Here is an 18,108-nt window from a genome sequence, read left to right as displayed (position 1 = left end):
CCCAGAGGACTGAGCTCCAGCCTCCCTGTCCATCTTGGAATGCTTTGTTTCTTAAACTTCCCTAGATGATGCTGGTGATCACACAGATTTGGAAACTTCCACTGAGGAGTTTCATTTGTTTTCTTTTTTTTTTTTTTCTTTTCTTAAATATTCTTTATTTTTTAAATTATGAAAGTATGATAACACATTTTAATTTTTAGAGCTAGATATTGAAAAACTCTAAATTTTTCATCTTGACTTTTATAAAGAAATTTTTATGACATTTAATAATCTGATTGAAAGTTGATTCCTCTTTTAGTTTCTTTTCTTTTCTTTTTTATTTTTACTTTATTTTACTTTTACAATACTGTATTGGTTTTGCCATACATTGACATGAATCTGCCATGGGTGTACATGAGTTCCCAATCCTGAACCCCCCCTCCCACCTCCCTGTTTGTTTTCTGGTTAACCATCAGGCTCTTGCCCTTGAGGCTTTTCCTTCTCTTGCAGTTGTCTTCACTTTCTGGCTCCTTTTCCTGGTGCTGGACAGTCTGGACTCTTGCTCCTTAGGACTTAAAATTCACTGCCTCCACTTCAGTCTATCCTTTCACCTGTTGCCAGAGTGAGCTTCCTCAAAGCCTGAAGGTCTGATTGTGCTTCTGATTTGACAGCCTACTCTCTGACACTTAACAAGTCATTTGTCACTAGTGATGGTTAGCAAATACAGAGATAAAAAGGCAGATTCAAAATAGAGAAGAATGCAGGGCTCAGAAATAGACCCTGAGGTGGTATTTGGAATCAGTGGGGGAAAGTTGGATTTTTCAAAAAATTGGTGTAAAGACAGCTGGCCAGGCCTTTGAGGGGGAAAAAGCTGACAAACAGAAGCATTATGCCAAATTACATTCTAGATTTTTTTAATTACGTATGAGCCAAAATACCTGTGTTAGAACGCATAGTCAATAAGACTAGGCTACTGTTCCAGATTTTAGGATACTAAGACCACTCATAGAGAAAAACTTTCTCTTCCATACTTGTGCTGTTTAAATCTTTTATGTTAGTGTAAATTGCTGTATATCATTCTTTTTTTTTTTAAGCTAGTAGTGTTGAAGTTATCCCCATGGTAAGATACCTTATTCCTTCACATTTCTTCTCAAGCTGCCTTGAGTGGAGGAAGGAGGAAGTAAAGGTCAGCTTAGAACTGGCCATGATGTCTTGTGCTGTCCTGTCCTGCACAGGGCCGCCAGGAGGAGTGAGTTTACGTGCACCTGGTGCAGAGGAAGAGGAATTGAGAGCCGGCAGCCCCGGGGATGCATTCTAAACCCAGAGCAGCACGGCAGGCCCTGCCTTGTCTGAGCGTCTCCCACCTCTTCTTTCAACACCATTTTCTGGCACTTTGCTCGTGCCTCCTACACGCACCTACACTGACCTTCTGCTCCCCAGACACCCTGTGTCCTCTCGCCACCTGCATGGTACCCTCCAGGCCTTCTCATTCCATTTCCACACTTTAGGCCAGCAGCGCTGCAAGAGTAGTCTGAACTTCTCTGGGTCACTGAGGCCTTTTCAGGGCATCTGTGCAGTTGAAACTGTTTCCATAATAATACTAACACTTTATTTTCCCTTTGTACTCTGTTGACATTTGTACTGGTGGCTGAAACGCCATGGTAGGAAAACCTCTGTCGCCTTGACAGGTTTCAAGGCAGTGACACCAAACTGTGGTAATAGTCATTGGATTGCTTTGCAGTGCAAAAAACCAGCCAGGTACACATCAAGAACACTGTTGATGAAGCAGTAGAAATTATTCATTTTATTTAAATTAAGTCTTAACCTCTGCATTGCCCATCCTTAGACTGCTGTGCAGTGTGGTGGGAAGTCTGTAGAAAGCATGTTTGCTGCATACTGAAAGCTACCGGGGGCTGAAGGAAAGGCCCTTGAGTGAGTTGCTGGTAAAACTAGTTTGTTTGGTTTTTTCCATGGGACACTTTCTCCCCTTGAAAGAACACCAGAAAGACTTGGGTTTTAAAGAGATTTTCAAAAGTCATGATCAGTGCTGTGCTGTGCTTTGCAGCCCAGGTAGTCAGCAAATAATGTCACTCTTCATGAATTTTCCTGTTTTGAAAAATACAGTTTTTCATTCATAAAAACATGCCGCTGCTACTGCTAAGTCACTTCAGTTGTGTCCGACTCTGTGCGACCCCAGAGACGGCAACCCTTCAGGCTTCCCCGTCCCTGGGATTCTCCAGGCAAGAACACTGGAGTGGGTTGCCATTTCCTTCTCCAGTGCATGAAAGTGAAAAGTGAAAGTGAAGTCGCTCAGTCGTGTCCGACTCTAGTGACCCCATGGACTGCAGCCTCCCAGGCTCCTCCATCCATGGGATTTTTCAGGCAGAAGTACTGGAGTGGGGTGCCATTGCCTTCTCCGACAAGCTACTTATGTGTAAAGGGGTTTATTATTTTTGAGTGAGTTAATAATTTAAAAATTTCTCAGATTTTTAATACAGTAAATATTAATAGATCTAACACACATACACAAAAGCTCTTTGGAGCCCTCAGAATTTTTAAGTACATGAGGGGGTCTTGAGATCACATAGTTTGAGAACCTAACACTTGATGCCCTTGTTTATGGTGCCATCGTGCCCACATGCTGTGAGCTCTGCCACGGCTGCTTTGTCCTTCACCTCTGGAAGGACTTGCTTATCTCTGTATTTTCCAATTAAATTCCTGTCTTTTCATGCATCATCCCAGTGTTCCATGTACCTTCCAAGTAACTGAACACCTGTTTAAAACCCAGTGCCTTTACATCCGTATGATCTTCGGTTTGTAGAGATCCTGCAGACGTGTCTTCAGAGAGTGACAGCGCCATGACCTCCAGCACCGTGAGCAAACTCGCTGAAGCACGGAGGACGACTTACCTCTCGGGGCGATGGGTCTGTGATGATCACAACGGGGATACCAGCATTAGCATCACAGGGCCTTGGATTAGCCTTCCCAACAACGGGGACTACTCGGCCTACTACAACTGGGTGGAAGAGAAGAAGACCACGCAGGGGCCTGGTGAGAAGCAACATAGTGTTCGAAAACTTCTATAAAAATTTTTTTAATTGAGGTGAACTTGATGTAACAAAATGAACAGTTATAGGGTCAGCGAGCGGGACTCAGTACATTCGCAGTGTTGTGCGGCCGTCACCTTTGTCAAGATCAAAAGCGTGTTTTTCATCCCAGACGAAAACTGTGGGGCTCGAATCAAGTCACTCCTGCTTTCTGTCTCTGTGGATGCTTTCTCTCTGTTTTACAGAAATGGGATTATACAACATGCGGCCTTTTGTGTCAGGCTTTTTTCACGTAGTGTGTGGTTTTCAAAGCTCATCTACGTTGTGGCATATACATTTTATTCCTTTTATGACTGAATAATACTCCTTTGTGTGGCTATGTCGCATTTTGCTAATCAATGAATGGACTGAAAACATGCGTCATATTTCACCTTTTGGGGTCAAATGTTACTTATATAAAAAGATCTCACTATTTAAAGAAGTGTATTTAGCCTGTTGGGTCCCATTTTTATAGCTTCTAACTTTGTAAATAACTTTTTTTTTTTTTACCAGTCCTAAGTGGAGGTTGAAATACCCCAGTAGAAAAACCCTTTAAAATGCCAGTAGCTTTGCTTTGGTGGAGAAAGATGATGCATTTAGTTATCCAGCAAGTATTTAATGAATGCTTTCTGTTATGCACGCTGCTGGTGATACAAGGCGATGTCACCAACGCAGGTATAGCCCTTTGCCTCTCTGTGGAGAGGAAAGGAAGCAACTAATGGTCAAAGGCATCACAACTGAGTGTGGGCTGTGGGCAGAGCCAGCACCTTCATGGGGTGGGGCTACAGAGGCAGGGACTATTTCTCTGTAGGGTAGTCAGGAGAGGCCTCTCTGAGGAGGTGACTTTTAAGTTGGTCATTAATTGCATAAATAATGTGTTATCCAAGCAGTTCAGATTTCAATTTCATTTATGCTGGGTCTGGTTAGGCCCATTTGCTTAGGTTATATTCCACTCATCAAGAATTATAAATAATGAAATATTAATATCTGGCCACGGACCCTTTATTAATAAAAGTAAAGCTTAGCCGTCAGTAATGTATTGATAAAACCACACATCCCAGAAATCTAGGTTCATTAATGTTCTTGTTGAAATTGAAGTTTTTTGTGTATGGCTGTTGTTTATCTACTTTATAGACATGGAGCATAATAACCCTGCTTACACGATCAGCGCTGCACTGTGCTACGCGACTCAGCTGGTCAACATTTTGTCTCATATACTCGACATAAATCTTCCCAAAAAGCTGTGCAACAGGCAAGTAATTGAAAGCAGTGATGTCATCTTTATCATGGCTCTCTCGTGCTCCTATTGTGTTCTTTATTCTAATTAAATAATGGGAGGGGAGTTGGGGAAGGCCAAGAATCTAAGTATTATTGGGACTTTCCAGGCGGTCCAGTGGTTAAGACTCTGCACTCCCACTGCAGGAGGCATGGGTTGGATCCCTGGTCAGATCCCACGTGCCTCATGTATGGCCAGGAAAGAAAAGGAATCGAAGGAAGTTCTACAGAGAAGAGATCTGACCATGAAATACTTGATAAGCCCAATGTGCAAAAATTGCACGTGACATGTTTGAAAAGACCACAGAATTCTCTCATACGAAAAGATAAGGGAAAACCAGGATATGCAGAGGGCATGCTTATGTGTAAGAACTGAGTAAATTGTGACACTTATTTAATTGTAAAGGTTTATAGTCCACCCAGTTCCTACTAAGACCTTCCTACCTCCCATCAGTTATCCTTGCATTTCAAGTAAATGTTCATGTATGTTATTACCACCATCACCACCTCCCTTTAAACACAAAAGGTATTGTGCTAAACTAAGGTGTTATGCCTTGCTTTTTAAATTTGTTTTTATTTGTGAAGATTTTTTGAGCACCTGCTGTGTGCTCGGCACTGTTCTAGGCACTGGTGATGAGAAAATAATCTCTGCCCATTTGGTACTTAGTTTGAACAGAGAGACACATAGTAAATGAATGTTGTGTCAGTTCATGATGAGGGTTGGGGAGAACATTAGAGCAGGTGAAAGAGCGGGAATGTGGGGCAAGGAAGGGTTTATTTACCACATCCAAGAGGGTGGGTATGGATCCTGTGGGAACCTGGAGGAGGCTGGGAGCAGGCCACGGGAATCCCTGGGCAAGAAGAGCAGGTGTAGAGCCTGGGGAGAGTGAGAGAATGAGGCAGTGGGGGCCCAAGTCTGCGGATCCCGTGGGGACCTTATAGAGCCACTGTTGGCTTTAGCAGTCACTCCACCTAATGTGGATAGTTGCAAAGTTTTCTTTGTACAAATGTGCCAGAATCTTTACCAGTCCGCTGTGTCCCCTGCTCATACCTCAGAGAATAATCCTGTCCATTCGTTGTTTCATTAGTGTGTGGATACTTGTGCAGAGTAAGTTTTCAGAAGCAGGGCTGCTTGGTCACAGGGTACATGCATGTGTAATTTCTGGATGCAGTGAAGTTGCTCTCCAGGAGAGCAGCAGCTCATTCCTAGAAAGTTTCTGATTAAGTGCAGTTTATTATGAGGCCAAGGACTTGGGGTGTGTCTTGTGCTAACTGTAGTATAAAGCATACTCTTTAAAATGAACATTTTAACAGAATTTCTTTAGGAATCACGACTTTACAGATTGTCCATTTGTTTTGCAGTGAATTTTGTGGAGAAAACCTCAGCAGACAGAAATTTACTCGAGCAGTGAAGAAACTGAATGCAAATATTCTTTACCTGTGCTTTTCCCAGGTATGGAAAATATGCTGTGAGCTCAATTTTAATTTGTTACATGGTTGAAAATATTAATCTTTTTTTTTCCCCCCACTTTTTCTAGCATGTAAATTTAGATCAATTACAGCCACTGCATACACTCAGGAATCTAATGTACCTGGTCAGTCCGAACTCTGAACACTTAGGCAGGTAAGAAGGATGTTTGTTGCTTTTCTCTAAGTGGTGTTATTGCGATGGCTTCTAAGTAGAGTTTCTAAGCCCGTGAGCAGGGTGCTGAGACAAAGCTAACACAGTTCTGTGCAGAAGGAAATAAGGGTTAGCTATGTTTGATCCCCTGTGGTCCTTACATAATCTTTCCTAAGAGGAAATAAATGGCAACCATTTTTAACACCTACAGCAGAATAGAAGCCATATGTTCCTGGAGTGGGGACTTCTTGTTCTGTCTCTGAAGACCAGAGGCTGTTTCTTTGAATCCACATCTGTTTCTTCCTTAGCTCGGCCTAGCGTCTCCCCCAGTTCTTACGCATTTTCTTTTGTGCCTTTTCATTCTTTCCCATCATAATGATCCTTCCCTGTTTTCTTTTTGTTGCTGAGTCCATCTGGCCACCATTTGTTGGAGATAAAGGGTATTGGAAAGTTTATGAGATGAACTAGTTTGAAACCCCATTATCCTGAAAAGAGGAGTAAGTTCACCAAAATGACCAATCAGGTCTGGTCTGTGTGATCTTTGTAGTCTCTAAGCCCACAGAAGCACAACATAAATGAGACTTACCTTTGGGACCATCCATGCACCCATTCTCTGGGTGCTTATCTTTTTCCCTTGCTCTGAGAAGTTGGTCTGTACATTTCTTCAGATATGACTTGGTTAATGTATTTGAACTTTTGAAAGAGAACAAAGGAAAATAAAAGGTGGGAAAGTTCTTTGGGACTCCCTCCCCCATCATTCATTTTCTTCGATACTGAAACCACAGCTCTAGGGGAGACCCCTCCACTGACCAGGGTGCCTGGCTCCCTCCAAACTGCAGTGAGCCTAATCTTGGTCATCTGCTCTTAACCTTGTCTTGTGTGTCTTCTCAACTCTCCCCCCACCTAAAACAGTGCTTAACTTTTCTGGGACATAGACCCTTCTGGAGAATGCTGTGAAATCTCTCCAGGGCACTGCACCTATACCTAGAATTCTACATCATTTTATATGGAGGTTGTTTGCTTCACCCTAAATCACATGCATTAGTTCACAGGCCACAGGAACCTGTTAAGGTGGCCATCCCATTTTTAGTGGTTGATGCCTATTTTTGTGAGTTTGCTGCTGTCTTCTCTATACATTATTTGTAAAGGATTCCACATGAGGAAATTTATCTTTGATGATAACAGCTAATATTTTTTGAGCCAGTATATATGGACAGTGGGCCAACTGCTTGACCTGTGTAAGATTGACATGATAGATGAGAAAAAGGCAATGAATAAAATTCAGTTCTCATTAATAATTAAAGGAAAACTATTAAAATTTTTAAAATAGGTTATTAATAAAGGATATTTACTACAAACCTACATCAAAAACTAGTATACTTACTGACATGTTACTTAGGTAAATATTTAATAGAGTCTCCCCCTTATAGTCAGAAAAGGCCAAGAATGCCTACTATCACTGCTGTGTTACTGCTTTGGAGGCCTGACCAAGGCAAAACATTTTTACAAAGAAGGTGTGTTTATATTGGGAAAAAGGTGACAATGTAGATGATATGATTATCAAACTGGTTATCCAGGAGAACTGAGAAACTGTTGGCATTGATTGTTCAGTGGTGGCTAGATACAAGTTCACCATACAAAGAGCAGTTGCTTTCTTATATGCCAACAGCAACTAGTTAGAAAATGTAATGGATAAAAGGTCCTTTCTATTGTGGCAACAAAAAATATAAATTATCTAAGAGTAATCCTTACCAAATACTTGCAAACCTATATAAAGAAAATAAGGAACTTAAAAAATGATTCAACATATATTTCCAGAATGTCTGCCAGGCACTGTATGAGGTATTGAACTGAATGAAAGTAAGCCTTAGGCTGTGAAGGCCCTTAGCATTTTCTAGGATGGGAAGGCTCCGTATGGTAAGAATGCCATTTCTGCCCAAAAGGAAACCTGATCGGAAATTTCAACAGATATTTCATGGAACTTGAGTTGATTTCCAAAGTTCAGCTAGAAGCGCAGTCTGAAAGGAAATTTTGAAGAAAGAACAAGGGATGGGCTTGGCTCCTTTAAAACGTAGTATGAAGGTAATTAAAACCTTTATTCCCTGCTCACAGCATGCAGATAGGTGGAGCACTTAGAGGAAGAGAACAAAGTCCAGAAACAGGCGTGTGTGTGTGTGTGTGTGTGTGTGTGTGTGTGTGTGTGTGTGTGTGTGTGTGTGTAGGAACATCATAGATGATGATGGGGTGGCATGTTGAGTCGGATAACAGTAGCAGCTCAATGGTGGTAGGCCAGGTGGGTATTTCTGTGGGAGAAAAGTTGGAATCATACTGCATTCCGTATGTAAAAATAAATTCCAGATGATATAAAAGACCTTATTACTTTATTTTAAAAAAAAAAAAAAAATCTCTAAAGGAACTAGGAGGAAAGGCAGTGTGGGGAGGGAGTTCCCAAGCAACCCACAAGACCCAAAAACCATGAAGGGAAGGAGTTACACATTTTACTGTGTCAAAACTAAATGTCTCGGGTAAAAGACACCATGAACAAAGTTAAAAGACAAGCAGCAGGTGTGTTTTGTAACCTTTATAATAGGCAGCAGCTTAAAATCTAGACTAAAGAAATCTTTCAAATCAGTAAAAGACAAACCTAATGGAAAAATAGACAAAGGATTTAGGCGGGAATTTCACACAGACGTGCAAGAGGTATTCAAATGAAAAAATCCTCAGCCTCAATCAAGAATAAAGAATTACTGTTCTAAACAGCTTTCTGTCAGTAGTTTTCAGTCATAAGTGTGGCAAAAGTAGAAAGGCTTGATGATACCCAGTGTTGCTGGAACACAAATGCCGTTCTCGTAGGGCAGATCTCCTTGGTGGGTGTGACGCTTTCTTTGGGCTGCCCTCCACTTTGAGGGCTCGGCCTGCCGGGAGTACACATGCACCGCCTGGGTGCTGAATCCGCGTCTGTGGGCCAGAAGGGCGGGAAGTAAGCTTCACCCTTCATACCTGCCTCAGTCAGAATTAAGACTTTAGAGAGATTGTTGCAAGAACCTGGGTTCTGCCTGCTTCCATGAAGACTAGCTGAACTGAGGATCCATCCTGAGCCCAAAATAAACAACTTCTTTGAAATAAATTTACAGAAAAATAGCAATAAAATAAAAATAGGACAAAAATACCTAGGCCCTTTACCCACATCCACCTTTGTTTGTGTTGCATCGTGTTCGCTTTGTCATCTGTGCGGTTTCTCTGTGTCTCTTATCTTCAAATTCATACAAACAAACACACACAAAACCTTTTTTCCCTTAACTCTATGAGGATAAGTTACATGGATCATGGCTGTTACCCCTTAGCAGGCCTTCAGTATGTATTTCTCAAAAATAGGGCCATTTTCCTGCTTTTAACCACAGTGCAGTTACCAACATCAACAAATCTAATTGATACAGTACTCTAGTGCCCAGATGCACATTTTGTCTGGACCAGATAATGTCCTTGATAGCACTGCCCCTGAGTGCAGGATCCAGTCTTGAGTTGGATGTTCTGTTCAGTTGCTGTTATCTCTTTACCCTTTAAATCTGGAACAGTTACCACAGTCTATTTCGCTTTTCATGACATTACCATTTGTTTGTTTGTTTTTAAATAGAGCTTTTCTTCTGAGTTTGCTGTTCCCTTGAAACGTGGATCAGGTGTACACTGCAGGCTGGAATGCCTCCTAGGTGAACATCTGCTGGTTGTCACATCCCAAGGCCCACTGTGGCCGTCTGTCCCTCACTGGTGATGTTAATTTCATCACCTAGTCGAGATGCTCTCCAGCTTCTCCTCTGTACACTTCCTGTATTTTTCCTTCCTTACAACTAGTAAGCAGACATTTAGGAGACATTTTGAGACCATGCAGTTATCCTCATCAGAATTTCCCCCTGGATTTTGTTATCTGTTGTTGTTTTTTTTTTTTCCTATCTGATCCAGCCTTTACCATATTTAACACATCATTTTTATCCAAAGTTTATAGCTTACTTTAGGGTTCACTCTTGAGGTTGTGTATTCTATCAGATAATAATTTTGAAATATTTTGCAAAAGAAACTTCCTAAAAGCCAAAAATGATGGCTTCCTAAAAGCCAAAAGATTGTTCCCTTAGTCAATAAGAGTTAACTTCCTATAGGATCGTGAAAAATGAGTACTCTTTAACTTCAGAGTCTTGAATAAAAGGATGTCAGTTATTCAGCTAAACTGAAAATTAAAGGAATGATTTTATAATCTTTATTCCCAAAGATATTAAGTGAAAAGACTTAATTCTGCTAGTTAGTTCTGTGTTGATGTGTGTGTGGCTTGGGGTGTACTGGGCAGATCGTCTCTGAGCTGGAAGTGATGGGAGAGCAGTTGAGTGGAGAAATGTCTTCTGCTCTTGCAGGTTCTCAGAGATGTAGGTTACTCGTCAGAACTAAAATTGTTCTGACTTGTCACTTTGGGGATCATCTTACTGGCTTATTTTTCATTAGAAGTACTTAATTTGGCACCTTCTTCAGGCCAGCTGGACTCTGCTTTGTGGAATTCTGAGCAGAAAACTGGAGTCCAGGTGGCTTCCAGCAGGGAGCTCTGCCTGGAGGAAGTGTCATTTTCCCCACCTTGCATCGCTCCTGCCTGTTTCCTTGGGAAAACCCTTAAAGAGAAGGTCCGTGGATGATGGCAGTCTCATGCCGAGAAGGACCCCAAGAGTAGATCTGGCAGCATCAGAAAGGAATAGAAAACAGATTGTGCCTCTTGGGCTGGCTCGGAGGAAGCGACTGCTGTGGAGAGCTGGCCAGGGTCTGTGAGGGGTCCTGGGGGCGCTGGGATATGGAACCTGGCAGTAGATGCTGAGGGCCCTGGACAGAACAGAATACAAGACTTTAGTGTTCAGGAAAATGGGGACAAAGGCTAAGTCCCTCTTGGTGGCAGAGGCACTTAAATTGTGTTCTTGGTGGGCAGCTGCCATGAGAAGAGGAGCGGGGCTAGCAGCTCTCAGTAAGCGAGGTGGGTGAAGGGAGGTTGAGTGGAGATGGGACCCTGACCAGGAAGTGGGGTGGGGTGTAGAGAAGACCAGAGCTGGAGGGGGGCAGTGAGGGTGGAAAGGGGGCTTATTTGGTTATAGCAGGCAGGAGCATGAGGGAGGATGGGGAGAGTCCCTGCTGGCTTGTGTTTTGAGACTGGTGGGCTCAGACATCAGAGAAGATGAGTGTGAGAGTTTAGCAGCCCTCAGTCGGAGAGCTCTGGCAGGCTGGAGGGTATTTGTGAGTGGAGCTGGGAGGAGAAGAATCTGAAAAAACATCTTTGGGGTAGACCTGTCCAAGAAAAGAAAAAGAGAAGGGGGACAAGACTGAACTGTAAGGAGAACCTTTTCAGGAACCAGAAAAGAGATACTGAGAGTTAAGAGGCTGGTGCAGTGATTAGGAGGTTGAAAGACTGCTGGGGAGAGACATCTCTCCGTTCTTCCTCCCCTTGCCTCTTGTACAGTGAGGGCTGCTGGGCAGGATGGAAGCCTGGTCAACTTGGGAGCCCCTGGTCTGAGTGGCTCTTCAAAAAGTAAATTGCTCACTGCAGACCAAGGGGGAGCCCTGCAGTGCTTCTTCCAATTTAATTAATACTTGTAAAGCCCCTAGACTGAACAGAAATGTTAGCTATTACTGTTGCTGTGTTCTAGCTAGGAACCATGGTTGTCTTGAAAGAATGAAGGTTGCCTGACCCTGAAAAAAGTGAGTCAGAAGGTACAGGTCTGATGAGGTGCACTGAGGCTAGTGCTAGGGTTTTAGCATTCAAAAGGGTGCAAAGAATTTTGGACCATAAAGTAAAATGACGGGCTCTACGATTCTTTTTTTCTCATGTCTCCATTACTTTTGCTAATGTCTGTCATTTTCCCCTAAATTGCTATCAGTGAAATTCCTCAGTGAACAAGGCCTTGGTCCTTATCTTGGGGACCACAGGGGATAGAAAAGGGCTGCTGGCGTGACTGGTCCCATCCTGTGAGTGGTCCCATCCCAGAAGGGCAGTGGGCAGGGTGACTGCCTAGCTGAAGGCTCCCCCGAGGCAGGAGCTGGGAAGAGGCCAAGGAGAAGGGGCAGGGGCTGGGTGGAGTCTGTTGACACGGGTTCCACAGTGGCGCTGAGGATCCGTCAGCCAATGCGGCCTGGTTTGGAGGTGATGATGTCATTGGGGACCTTTGGGAAATAAAAAGAGCTTTCTCTTGAAATATACTACAGAAATACACACTATTCCAGATGACTATATTTTGAAGAGTTGTAGCTTGTTCAATACTATAAATATGTCCCTTGAAAATTATGTAATGATATCTTAAAATGTGTGCAAGAGCTTGCTATTGACATAAATCCAAGGAAGTGTTGTTAACATGCATACAGCTCTATCATTTAGCCCCTGTGAGTGTTAGGAGTTTAGTAACTGGGGGCTTACATAAGGCAGAGAACACCTGTACAGTTCCGTTGTTCCACTAATCTACCAGCGTATACCTCAGCTGACTGTTAGAATTCTCTCGTTGGAATGCGTAGACACAGCAGTTGTTTGAAACAGGAACTCACACATTGGACAAGCACGCCTTGTCTCAGTGGATGGGCTTTTTCCATTCAGGGTCTGCACAAGTAGGTCAAGTTGAGGAAGGTGTCGTGTGGTGGTTCTATTCACTACTTGGATGGCCATCGTTATTTAGGTAACTGGATGCGCACTCAGTCATGTCCAACTCTTTGCGACTGCCCTGGACTGTAGCCTGCCAGACTTCTCTGTCCATGGAATTTTCCAAGCAAGAACACTGGAGTGGGTTGCCATTTCCTTCTCCAGGGGATCTTCCTTACCCAGGGATTGAACCCAAGTCTGCAGGCACAGTCCTTACCGCTGAACCACCTGGGAAGCCCCTTACTTAGGTAAAGAAGCACTCAATTCTAGGCCAGCAGAGGGTGCAGGGATGGCTCTGGTCCCCCGCGTCCCATCTCTTCTGTCATGAGAGTGGTGCTTGTCTCATTGTCTGCCCGCAGATCAGGACCCTTTGAAGTGCGAGCAGACCTGGAGGAGTCCATGGAATTTGTGGATCCCGGAGTTGCTGGAGAATCAGATGAGAGTGGAGATGAGCACGTAAGTGACGAGGAAACTGACCTGGGCACGGACTGGGAGAACCTGCCAAGCCCCCGGTTCTGTGACATCCCTTCCCAGCCGGTGGAAGTCTCCCAAAGCCAGAGCAGCCAGGCGTCCCCGCCCATCGCGAGCAGCAGTGCAGGTGGGATGATCTCATCGGCCGCAGCCTCAGTCACCTCCTGGTTTAAAGCTTACACTGGACACCGTTGACGGGCAGTGACCAAGAGGCGCCACTACCGCCTGGAGAAAGCGCCTCTTCCACTCTCTAGCAAACATTACGTGTTTAGCTCGGATAGTGCCTGGAACAAAATGAGGTTAAGCTGTTGGGGTGGTTTTTTTTTTTAGACAGGGAGTCTAGCATTTCTCTTGGTCAACTGGGCAGTGGTGGTGACCGACATGCTTATGATAATTAACAGAACAGAGGGGTCACAGGTCCTTCTCCCAGACCAGTGCTGGTGGAGGAAGGCCCTGTTTGGTCAGTTCTGTTGAGGCAGAAATGCAGGGAGCTCCCTCTGAGGACAGGCATGGACCCCATAGACATGGCTGACATGTTGGTCCCTTGTGATGCTAAGACTTGCTAAACACTTCGTTTCAGAGATTGAATCACAAGGAAGTGATTCTTCATGATTAGGACTTGAAAGATGAAAACTGTTTAATATGAGTTCGTTTTTATGCCATTAATTTTTTGTACAGAGAATAGGCAATTTGAAACACGTGGTTTCTTTATAATTTGGTCATGTTTGGTTTTTAGGTCAAGGATTTTTGTTTCGTTTTAAAAGGGTGGGTTTTTCAGTCTTATTCTGGTTTTGGAGGGGGAGGTAGTTTAAAGGCGATTTCACTCACACTGCTCCGTTGTAGCCTGTCGGACATTCCCGTTTTCTTTCTCCCCACACACCAAAGAAACTGAGGTCTTTTTTCCTTTAGGACCCATATCCATGAAGAGAAGAGATGCTGGCTGCAATACTGTCCTAGAGATTTAAGAACTGTTTTCTTGTGTTTTGAGGGAAATTAAGTTCCTTCTTACCTAGACTGAACTCCTACCACCCACTCCATGTGCATTTTGAAATTGAACTATTTTCTGTGGGTAAAAAGTAAGTCATTAAGGTCGTTCAGTTATGGAAGCCAAATGCCTGCCTGGGCACAGGTTAAAAGCCACTGAAGTGGCCTCTGGTCATTCTGCTGCTGTCTAGTTTCTTTCTAAGGGCTTTAGTAAGTAGCAGGTTTCTCCAGGGAAAACCACCCTGCTTGTTTGTTTCCTAGGTCTTTGTTGCTCTAAGGACACTACCTTTGCTCTGAAATGCAGAGCACATCATTATAGCTAATACTGTTCTTCTCTATCCTGGGAAAGCTCTGATGGAAAGAATTTTCTCTCACCAAGAGATCATTTTCAGCTAATGTGTCTTGTCCTTTTCTTGGTGACAATCTCATAACAAAACCGTGGAGAGGCATTATGTACAAATATATATGTAAGTAGTTTTTTATTTTTAATAACTAAAAAAAAAAATCCTATGTAACAACTACAAGTGAAATCCTATGAAAAATTCCTAGCAGGCGTTATCACCATGTCTTGTTAGTGTGACTGGCATGATAGTACCTCATAAATCACTCGGAGGTTTGTCCCACCCTAGCTTCTTTTCTCGTTGTAATTATTATAGTTGATACTTTGCCTCCGAATCTGAGGTGCTATATATAGCTCTTGCTGTTTGGTATACTTAGTGTTTGGTAGAGTTTGGGGTAGAATTGCAGAGAAGAATGTTTATTCCTACCCAGGAATCCTGAGTTCCCTGACTTTATGAATTTTCCACTGAGGGAGGAAACAAGCTTTTCCCCTTGTGGGTTCTTATTACAGCCAGTACGGGTTTTAAGTGCTGGCTTTCGTGATTGCTGGGTTGAATCGCCCCATCCATCCATGTCTGTAGAGTAGTTCATAGAGGGTGGCTGCGGTAGACTTGAACAAATACCAAATGAACTTAAAACCCCACGAGATGAGAGTTGTCTAGGCATTCAGACCCTCAAAGAGCTTAGTCTTGGAACACTGGGATTTGGGGCTTGGGGGTAGAAAACAACTTTAGCTGAAAAAATGCACAGCAGTCACAGTTCTTCTCAAGTAATCTTACAAAGAAGATATCACAAACTAGAGTAATTCAATGAAACTTCCATGGATATGGGAAATGTAGGGATTGATAGGGTATGTTTTGTTGTTGTTAATATCAAATAGAGGCACTTTACTTAGGGTTAATGATCAAACCTTTAATGGTTTTGAACACCAACATACTGGCTTAACACTGCTGAGATATTTTGGTTTTCATTATTTTGCACTGGATCCACCCTGTAAATATTCTTAAATATACATTTCAACCACTGTTTGTTTTTTCTACTCTCTTTGCTGCTCATTAAAATCTCTCATGGAGGTGCCAGAACCATATGTAAACAGCTTTTTAAAGAATTGAAGCTGGTATTTTGGTTTTGTTTTTTTCTAAACAAAAAAAGCCATAGAACTTGGTCATGTATTCCATAGTAAAATGGTTTGTTGAAACAAGGTAATACTAGAAAAACTCACAGGCACCATATAGGCTGCTTTAAATGGTCTGTTAAAGACTGTTTTTGTAATGGGGTGTAACGAAGAAAAGCTTTGCACATCTGTAAGTTCAGGGGGAGAACCATGTCAACGTGGGGAAGTGGACAGAATTCATGTAAGGAGTCGTGCATTGATAATATGGGGAGGAACGTCTGGTGGCATGCTGTTAAAAGAATCTCCTCGAGGCGTCACATTGCAGGGATTCCCCACTGCTCTGCGACTTCCAAACCAGTCTGAGTCATACAAATAAATGTTTTCTAAACTTTTGTTGTATTATTGCAATAAATCTTTTAACAGTACTTTGCAAATATGTACGTCTTCTTCAAGCTCTGATTACTCATTTCTACTGATAATAAATTGAGGGTAGCAAAAATGAGATCTAACTCTGGAGTATTTTATACAAACTATAGGATTTTTTTTTTTTAAGAATTTTTTGCCACGTGGTGAAAAATGCCTGTTAATACTTTTTGAAAAAGTATTAGTGGTATTACAGTAATGGCCCATCTTGAAAATTGTTTGCATACTTGCTCTGAAGATGGGTTTTTGTCTGGTAGCTATCATCTGATGCGGATCACCAGCAGTGACTTTTGGTGTCTTGCAACAGCCCTTAAAGGAGGGAGGGAGGGAGGGAAGGATGGGGCCTCTGGGTTGCCCATATGGAATCTGCCTAAGATTTCTTCAGAAAAAGAGAAAGGGAAATGTTAGAGGCGATCTGTCAAGCAGTGAGAACAGAATCCTTCCCCTCTGTGTTTTGTTCTGTTTTAGGAACTATGTAGTCTCTCCCACCCTCTATGTGGGTGATCTGTGCCTTTCAGGTTAGATTACCGTGGAGAGGGCCCCTGTGCAAGGTGGATGGGGATATCGAGAGTGATGACTGAAACAGCAAGAGCAGCTCAGACAAATGCTGAGGCACTGTTGCCGTGGGCATCCTTCTCTTTTTCACCTGCAGGAAGAGGCCAGCCAGCAGCAGCAGACAGGCAGGGAAATGGAAGCGTGTGCTTCCATGTCAGTCCTTGCACCTCCCCAGATAACAGTTAAAAATATGCTCCCATCTAATGGATACACACAGATTCCCAGTCCTCAGAGTTAGATCATGATTGATGCAGGAATTGGGTAGAAGCAGATGGAAAGAACTAAGGATAAATTTGTCCTTAATGGTTGGGAGGTCATTTGAAAATTGCTTCAACAGCATGCACTAGGAAATTTGAAACCAACTTTAGGCCAAGTTATCTGAACCCCAGCTATGAAATACTCAAAGCCACCAGTTGCACCCCGTTCCAAGGATCTGGTGAGAAAGTATCGCCAGAAAAAGCGTTCACCGTCTGCTTAGAGTTCCGAAGATGAAGTGTTTTTGTTTTTTTAACCAAAAAGGACCAGTGGGACCATCTTTTTAGAAGAAAGGGGTTGGAAAAACAGCAAAAGCTGCATCAGTGACTTTTTTATTGTGTTTTTGTAGGAAGGAATGAGGTAATAGTCTGGTGGGGAGAAAACCTGATGGAGAATTCAAATGGTCCCTTTAGAAAGTGAGAAATAGGCAGGAGGTATCTGACAGCACTGCTGCTGCTAAGTCGCTTCAGTCGTGTCTGACTCTGTGCTACCACGAAGACGGCAGCCCACCAGGCTCCCCCGTCCCTGGGATTCTCCAGGCAAGAACACTGGAGTGGGTTGCCATTTCCTTCTCCAATGCATGAAAGTGAAAAGTGAAAGTGAAGTTGCTCAGTCGTGTCCAACTCTTGGGGACCCCATGGACTGCAGCCCACTAGGCTCCTCCGCCCATGGGATTCTCCAGGCAAGAGCACTGGAGTGGGTGCTATCGCCCTCTCCTGTCTGACAGCACTAGGTAAGCTGCAGAGGGGTGGGCGTCAGTAGAGTGGAAGCAGCTCGGTCGTGAAGGCGCATCAATACCTCCAGGTCCATATCAGCTTGTTCACCATCTCCCCCTGGGGCATGGCTTTTTAGCATTTCCTGTATGACTTCTGGAGACACCTGGATTTTGAGGAAGGGGCTCTCCTGCCCTTCCCAGCAGCTTATTTCCCTAAATTTGAAACATTATCAGGAAGACATTTGTAGAGCATAAGCAAGTAGATGGCTCTCGATTTTAATAACAGAGGGGCAAGTGGTTTGAAAGGTAGTAGATGGGAGAGAAACATCTCCCAACCAAAGGGTGATTAATAATGATAGAAACGGCATATCTTCTACATCAGTAATGTATTCAGCAATAGTTGCTGTCAGAGTAGGAAGGACCGTGTCTAGCACCCTGGACTTGCACCCTAATGGTACACCTATTATCTGGCTTAGGGGTACTGGTACTGGCTTACATTGGAAGTTCTGCTGCACTGATGGCCTTGGAGAAAAAGTCTGCTGAGGTCTGGAAAGCTCTTGACCAAGACCTTTAATGCCCAAAACATAACGTGCACTAATGTTTTAGAAACACTCACCTATAGCAGTGCCATCCAGTGTAATA

At 43.3% G+C, this 18,108-nt stretch overlaps 1 protein-coding gene across 1 annotated transcript in view; it reads left to right on the top strand.

Annotated features, from left to right (window-relative positions):
• Positions 1–15,943, top strand: part of ATG14 (autophagy related 14) — a 36,186-nt gene extending 20,243 nt beyond the window's left edge. The window contains exons 6-10 of the mRNA XM_015097083.3: positions 2,801–3,030; positions 4,200–4,317; positions 5,703–5,793; positions 5,879–5,964; positions 12,970–15,943. Of these exons, the coding sequence (XP_014952569.2) occupies positions 2,801–3,030; positions 4,200–4,317; positions 5,703–5,793; positions 5,879–5,964; positions 12,970–13,276 (832 nt within the window). The 3' untranslated portion in view covers positions 13,277–15,943. The remainder of the gene's footprint in view (positions 1–2,800; positions 3,031–4,199; positions 4,318–5,702; positions 5,794–5,878; positions 5,965–12,969) is intronic.
• The last annotated feature ends 2,165 nt before the right edge of the window (positions 15,944–18,108 follow it).

Source organism: Ovis aries, chromosome 7, assembly GCF_016772045.2.
Source record: "Ovis aries strain OAR_USU_Benz2616 breed Rambouillet chromosome 7, ARS-UI_Ramb_v3.0, whole genome shotgun sequence".
In the NCBI taxonomy this organism is placed as follows: domain Eukaryota; kingdom Metazoa; phylum Chordata; class Mammalia; order Artiodactyla; family Bovidae; genus Ovis; species Ovis aries.
This window is presented reverse-complemented; position numbering and strand designations above follow the sequence as displayed.